The sequence below is a fragment of the Petaurus breviceps genome, unplaced genomic scaffold, assembly GCF_028583685.1.
Source record: "Petaurus breviceps papuanus isolate PSGF00001 unplaced genomic scaffold, PetGlider_PUasm1.0 98, whole genome shotgun sequence".
NCBI lineage: Eukaryota > Metazoa > Chordata > Mammalia > Diprotodontia > Petauridae > Petaurus > Petaurus breviceps.
Genome location: NW_027187460.1, coordinates 28,920,891 through 28,928,659, shown reverse-complemented (window position 1 = coordinate 28,928,659; position 7,769 = coordinate 28,920,891). Strand labels below are relative to the sequence as shown.

The window sequence follows — 7,769 nt, the reverse complement described above, 5'->3', positions numbered from 1 at the left end:
ATAGATAGATAGATAGATAGATAGATAGATAGATAGATAGATAGATAATAAATGGAAGTTCAATTGTGATCTTTTTGCTGAAAATATCACAGACTATTTCTATTTAACTTGGGTGGGGGGAAGGGATCCAAGTTTTCAGCTGAAAGCACATCACATCATTAATATATGAAGGATTATTTTTAGGTCAAGAAAATTACTTCTTTTGCTCATGGCATCGTCCATCCAGAGGGAACCTAAAGCTGTTTATTAACGGCAGAGCAAACTTGAGGGTCAGCAGCCTGCCTGGTGAGCTTGTGGCTGGCTGCAAATGCTACTATTGAAGGTCCCTGGAGACTCAGAGAATTCTCTGCAGACTGGTGGTTGACCTGATGCTGGGCTTGAAACAGCAGCTGAGTAAACCAGACCCAGAAAATCTATCAGGTTTGTGACAGGAACTGTGGGAATATGAACTAAAAGCTTCAGAGGGCTATGCTGACTGGCTCCAAATAGCTAGCAAACTGGAGCAGAATCCAGGATGAAGAAACAGAAAAAGATTCAAAGACAGATTCCCCTTCATTTCCCCCCCCCCTCAATGCTGAGCTTTCAGTATTTCTCATTTGGAGGGTCCCTATGGCCAACCTGTCCTGCTTTACCATGAGAAAGTGTCCTTGTGCATTGCTTCTACAGAATGCCAGCCTTTTAGCACGCCTTAGGATGCTTACAGCATCTGAACAATAGTTGATTCAGAAAGCCAGGCTCCCGAGCTGCATGTGTTTCCTTCCTGGACCAGGGATGATCATTTGTATATTTAAGAGAGAAAAAGGCTTTCTGCTCTGGTTCGCTCTTAGAGACATATGCAAAGGAGGTCCGGTGAACCTCTTCCACTAGCTGGTGCTGGAGAAAGTACTGAAAAGAAGTCTGATCTGGTGATGGGAAAACTTTCAGTTTCAATTAAGTCAAATAACACTTATTCAAAAAGTGTTTATTAAACAGAACCTCAAAGTTGGAAGGGAGCTCAGAAGCCATTCAGTCTAACCAATCCCCTAAAAGAAACTTTCCCTCTTCCAAACCTCCCTGTTTCATTTCAAATCACCACCATGATTCCAGTATCCCAAAGTTATAACCTCTCTGTTATACTGGACTTCCTCTCTCCACCTATGTATGGAATCAACTTCTCTATCCTGCCTTTTATGCTTCTATAATATCTCTAATCTGACCTCTTTATTCATACAGTCACCACCACCTTAGTTCAGGCCCTCATTACATCTTTTTTTCTGATTTTTAAAAAAGTTTCTTATTTTTTTTAATTAACAAACATTTTTAATCAACATGTCATTCCCACCAGTCCCCTAGGCCTTTCCCTCCCAAGGACAAAAAAAAATAATAAAAGTAAAACCCTCATAGGAAAAAATAAAGTAAAGCTTCATACTCTATCAAAACAAATTTCTACATTGGCCGTGTCCAAATACATGTATCTCTTTTCTCATTTAAGTTCATCCTTTCTCTGTCATAGCAATAATAATACCTGTCTTACATGGTTGTTGTGAGAATCAAATGAGATAATATTTATAAATTACTTTAAAGCATAACTAGATGCTACCAGAGTTAGGAAGACTCATTTTCTTGGGTTCAAATCTGGCCTCAGACATTTAATAGTTGTGTGACCCTGGGCAAGTCACCTAACCTTGTTTGGCTCAGTTTCTTCATCTGTAAAATGAGTAGAAAAAGAAAATAGCAAACCACTCCAGTATCTTTGCCAAGAAAATTCCCAAATGGGATCGCAGAGAGTTGGACACAACTGAAACGACTGAATAACAGCAATATAAGTGTTAGTTATAATAATAATTATTACCATGATTGTGTTTTATCTTTATTCTTTTGGATTCCTGGTTTATCATTATGATGATCAGAGTTTTAAGGTCTTTCCAAATTGTTTTACTCTATAACTTTATCATGGAACAAACTGTTCTCCTAGTTGTATACCTTCTCTTTGCATCAGTTCATAGAGTCCTTCTCTGGTTTCTATAAAACTGTCCATTACAATTTGTCAGTCAACAAGCATTTTATTAAGAGCTTACTGTGTGCCAGGCACTGTGCTAAGTACTGGGAATACAAATACCAATAAAAATAAAAATGGTCCCTGCCCACAAGAAGCTTTTATTATAATGGGGGAAGACAATAAAAGGGAAGCATAGGACATGATAGAGAAGCCCAAGGGAATGCAGGATGGTGGAAAATGAAGAGATGGATGGCCTTGGTGAATTCCTTAAATGGAAGTTCTGGGAAGAATTGTCTGATCAGAAGGAAGGGTCCCAGGGGCAGAAGTTTCACCATTTATTATGGTACAATGCCATTCCATTATATTCTTATACCACAATTATTTAGCCATTATTTATCCCCCCAAGAGAAGGATACTCCCCTTGGTTTCCAATTTTTGACTGTCATGAAAAGAGCTGGTATAAATATTTCTTTGATTTATTTGGGGTCTAGGCCTAATAGTGGTATAACTGTGTCAAAGGGTAGCAAAATTGATTAACCTTGTGAATTTAGTTCCAAATTGCTTTCCAGAATGGCTGGACCAATTCATAGCTCCAACAGTGCATTTTTGTACTTGTTATCTTGCAATACCTTCAATATTTATAATTTTCTTCTTTTGTCATCTTCGTCATGACTGTCAAAGATATGAGATAAAACCTCAAAATTGCTTTAATTTGCATTTCTCTAATTATTAATGATTTAGGACATTTTTTATGATTGTTAATAACTTAGATTTCTTTCTTTGAAAATTGTCGGGGCGGCCAGGTGGCTCATTGAGTAAGAGCACCGGCTCCAGTGTCGGGATGACCTGGAGATCAAATCTGGGCTCAGATACTTAGCACCACACCCAGAAATAACTGGCCTTGAGCAAGTTACTTAACCCCGATTGCTTAAAAAAAAAATTGCCTGTCCATATCCTTTGACCATTTAACTATAGACAAGTGACTGTCTTAAAAGTGCAACCAATTCCTCATATATCTTCAAAATAAGACCTTTATAAGAGAAAGTTACTGTAAACATTTTCCCAGTTACCTGTTTTCCTCTTAATTATATTAGATTGTATTAATCTACATAATTTTTTGGGGTGAAAACTTCTAATTTTCTAAAAATCAAAATCATCTATTTTATCTTGTGTGATTCTATCATTTGTTTGGTCACAGAGTCTTCCCCAGTTATAGATCTGAAAGTTAATTTCATCTTTGCTCCTGTAAATTGTTTATGATGTGACCTTTTACATTGAGGTCATATATCTATTTGGAGCTTATCTTGATATATGTTGTGATGTGTTGGTCTAAATGTAATTTCTGCCAGATTTCTGTCTAGTGTTCTCAGCAGGTTTTGTCAAATAACTAATCTTTCCCCCAGTAACTAGGATCTTTTGAGTAACATTATACTAATGTGTTTATTTGCTTCTTTGTATTTTGTACCTAATCTGCTGCATTGATCAATCTCTATTTTTAACCAGTGCCAAATTGTTTGAAAGATTGCTGCTTTATAGTATAGTTAATATAGTTAGATATCTGGTAATGTAACATACTGTACACACGTGCTAATTAGTGGATGAAAACACTAATTAGATATAAATTTTTCAATGCATGGCATCAAACGTTATTAATCAAAACATACAAACAATACCCTTCCCTAAGAACAAACCACCAACATGAATCTTAGAGGTTCTAATAAGATTCTTTCATACCATATTCATGGCAAGGTTCCCTCTCTGCCCTGCTGGAGGCTGTGTATCTCTTTCCAACATGGTCATTTGGCAAGTCTCTGTCAATCAATCAGCACCGCTCTCAAGCAAATATAAACTTGCTCAAGTCTTAGGTGTGCAGAACACAGGACTCAGACCTAGGAGTACTCTAGAAACAGGCTGATGGCTGGGGCCTCTGGTGGGATCTTTATACTTTTAGCTATGGATGTTTCTAAGTGGTGTGGTAGTTTACTTCAAATTTACTGATCAAGATGTTTATAATATTTTCTCATGGGTGGCCTGACTTATCAGAGGGTCCACATATGTTTATCAATTGTTTAAGAGAATACACATGTTGTTTACTATATCATATCACACAGGTGCTTGTCTAATTATTATAAAACAACTTATGGAAAAACAATTTATTCAAAATAGCTTAATCACAAAACAGAGACTTAAAATGGAATCAGTTATGCTAAGTTGACAAACTATCTTATTAAGGTAATAAAACATTCTCCCTACAGGTACAAATAGGCTCCCTTCCACCTTTTCTTCATTATTACCTTTATATTTATTGCCCTTTTCTCCTCTGTGTGAATTTCATTATCACTTTTCTAGGTCAATAAAATATTGTTCAGGGAGTTTGGTACACCACTGAATAAATAAATTTAGGGAGTGCTATCATTTTTATTATATTGATCTGGCCTACCCATGAGCAATTAATATTTCTCCAATTAATCAGGCCTATTTCTATTTCTGCAAAAAATATTTTCTGTTTATCTATAGAATGGCTAGGTGAATCTTGGTATATACATTCCTAAATATTTTTATAGCTTCTCTATTTATTTTTCCTTATCACCTAAGGCTTACATTATTGTGATAGCTTCCTAATTGGTCCCTCTGCCTCAAATCTCTCCCCACTCCATTCTATTCTCCACATAGTTGCCAATATGATTTCCCTAATCATCAATCTGATCATATCACTCCCTTTCTCATTAAATTCCAGTGGCTCCATACGAACTTTTGGGAAAATATGTATAAAAGAGGACTTTCATAGACCTCATCATATAAAAGAGACCCAATAATAAGATGTTAAACAAAGTGTAAAAATGCTGCCATGCCAGATGAACCCTTTTTGATTAACTTAAGAGACTAATTGTCCCAATATAAACTCTTCTATTTAGTTTTTAAAGTACTTCAAAGATTTGCCTTCCATCTTTTCCAACCTCATTGTATTATACTTAGTGGTGCCCCCTTTCAGGTATGGTCAGGTGGCATTGCAATCAAACTCATGCTTTTTTGCCCCTTCAGAGCCTATGTAGAAATCTGACTGCCTTCTATTGGTCAAGATGACTCAGGATTTGTACTAGGGTGTAATGACGAAAACTCTTTTAAGTGAATGCTAAAATAGATGTCCTTGATTATGTTAAAGAGACAACCCACCCTTCAATGTTCTTCCTTTCTGTCATTGAAGTGTGGTGACCATTTAGAGTTGTGTCCAGGAGAGTTGGGTGGCAAAATGTGCTATACAGTATCAGGAGGAATAGAGCACTTGACCTACCTAGTTGAACTTGTCACTGGGATAGGACCACCTCTCTTTTCTTGTGTTTCTTTCCCCAAGAAGATAACTGAACAGCAATTGAGTCCACATGGCCTTGTGAGTTTCAGAAGATCATGACGTCCTAGGAGGCTAGCGAGGCAGCCATTGCAGTGTCCATGGGAGCAGTCGATACCAATTATTAGTCCAAGTAGACCAAGGAAAAAGTGAGCACTGGGTAGAGAGGGGCCACTGGAAAAGAATTGTTTTTCATAAAGTTCTGAGCACATTTAATTCAGCAATAAGTCTTAAAGAGACAATACTTGAGAACTCTCCTCCGCCTCCTCCCGTGTCCTTCGTGCCTCCGAGAAGCCGGGCCCCGCGTGAAGCAGAGTTGGGAAGGCCCCCCGCCGCCTCCGCCGCCGCCGCCGCCGCCATGGTGAACGTGCCCAAGACCCGGCGCACCTACTGCAAGAAGTGCGGCAAGCACCAGCCGCACAAGGTGACGCAGTACAAGAAGGGCAAGCAGAGCGGCTACGGCGGCCAGACCAAGCCCATCTTCCGCAAGAAGGCTAAGACCACGAAGAAGATCGTGCTGAGGCTCGAGTTCGTGGAGCCCAACTGCAGGTCCAAGAGGATGCTGGCCATCAAGCGCTGCAAGCATTTCGAGCTGGGAGGAGACAAGAAGAGGAAGGGGCAAGTGATCCAGTTCTGAGCTGCCTCCGGCGCGCCCGCGGTCTCGGGAGACAAACGATTAAAATGTGAAGTTCCAGCGGAAAAAAAAAGAGACAATACTTTATATTATCCTTGCTTTCTATGTGGAAATAAAATGACATGTCCTAGACTTGTTTCATATGATGCATTGAGTATCTCTTTTACACTCTTTGCTTTTTTGAGGAAACCCTTTGTTTAGTTGTTCAGTCATGTCCAACTCTTCATGATCCTGTATGAGATTTTCTAGAGTGGTTTCCTTCTTCAGTGAATTAAAGCAAAACAGAGATTAAGTGACTTGCCCAGGGTCATACAGCTAGTGAATGTCTGTGGCTGGATTTGAATTCAGGTCTTCCTAACTCCAGGCCCAATACTCTATCCACTGAACCACCTGGCTTCCTCCTAGGAAACCCTAGACTAAAGCAAAATTAGAATTGTCCCCTGAGTAGCCAATGTTGGCATAATAAGGCACTAAATGTGAGAACTGGTGAGACTATTCCCCATTTTGAGATGTCAGGCAGCCCCAGAGCAGTGTACCAGGTATACAACTATATAACTAGATACAGAACAGGGAGGAGTGAGTGCATATTACTACTAGTATATAGTACTTCCCCTTCTGATCTCTGTGAACCACCCAAACTGGCCTTCCTTTCCCCAGTTTTGACATTCCATTTCCTGTCTATCCCCTTGTTTTCACACAAGCTGTCCCCTCTACCCCTTTCTTAAAATATACTCTCACATCATCTATATCTCATGGAATCCCTCTTTTCTTCAAGATTTAACTCAAGCACCACCTTCTATGGTATAGTATAGCTATCCTCAAATTATGGTCTGGGGACCATCCACAAGACCCTTTCAGAGGATCTACAAAATCAAAACTATTTTCTTAATAATACTGTGATATATTAATTTCTAATGGGTAACTAGGTAGCTCAGTGGATAGAGTGCTAGGGCTGGAGTCAGAAAGACTCATCTCCCTGAGTTCAAATCTGGTCTCAGATATCTCCTAGCTATGTGATCCTGGGCAAGTCACTTAACCCTGTTTGCCTCAGTTCCTCATCTGTCAAATGAACTGGAAAAGGAAATAGCAAATGACTCCAATATCTTTGCCACAGAAAAAAAGCCCAAATGGAGTCACAAAGAGTCAGACTCAACTGAAACAACTGAACAACAACAATTAGTTTCTAATAGGGTTAAATATCAATTAAATATGACCCATTTCAACAAAAACTCTTTGGGGAGTCCTCAGTAATTTTTAAGAGTGTAAAAAGGTTCTGAGATCAGAATGCTTGACATCCACTGTAATAGTAGATAGCCAATCTTGGATTAAGGAATATCTGGATTCAATACCAGCCTTTAATGATAGATATGAGTGACCCTGGGCAAGTCACTTAACCTATTAGTTATTCTAAAAACTAACAATGATTCTTTAAAACTATAATTTACAAAATAATTACAAATCTGCATTGGCAGAGGGAATCTCCTCCCTGGGAATTCCCTAGACCGTTGTAATCACAAGACCAGACCCACCACCTCAAACAAAGAAACAATCAAAGGAAAAAGTCTACTGACCTTGTAGGGTTGTAAACCTAAAAATTCTATAGAAATTTTTGTTGTTATTGTTGCATTGAATCATTTCATAGTTTCATTACCATAGAATAATTACATAGGAAAAGTATAGTCAAGTATATCATCAAAGAATACAACCAGAAAAAAAAGCAGACCACCCACATAGTGAGACCAAGGGAAAAAAAATGGATGGTCTACCCCCTGGTCTCTATCCAGCAAGAGATCCAGGGGAGGAACACCAGC

At 38.7% G+C, this 7,769-nt stretch overlaps 1 protein-coding gene across 1 annotated transcript; it reads left to right on the top strand.

Moving 5' to 3' along the window:
- Window positions 1-5,557: 5,557 nt before the first annotated feature.
- On the top strand, window positions 5,558-6,038 carry LOC138155971 (large ribosomal subunit protein eL42). The gene has a single exon (XM_069081274.1). It carries the CDS (start codon window positions 5,683-5,685, stop codon window positions 5,959-5,961), a length of 279 nt encoding a protein of 92 aa, XP_068937375.1. The 5' UTR covers window positions 5,558-5,682; the 3' UTR covers window positions 5,962-6,038.
- The last annotated feature ends 1,731 nt before the right edge of the window (window positions 6,039-7,769 follow it).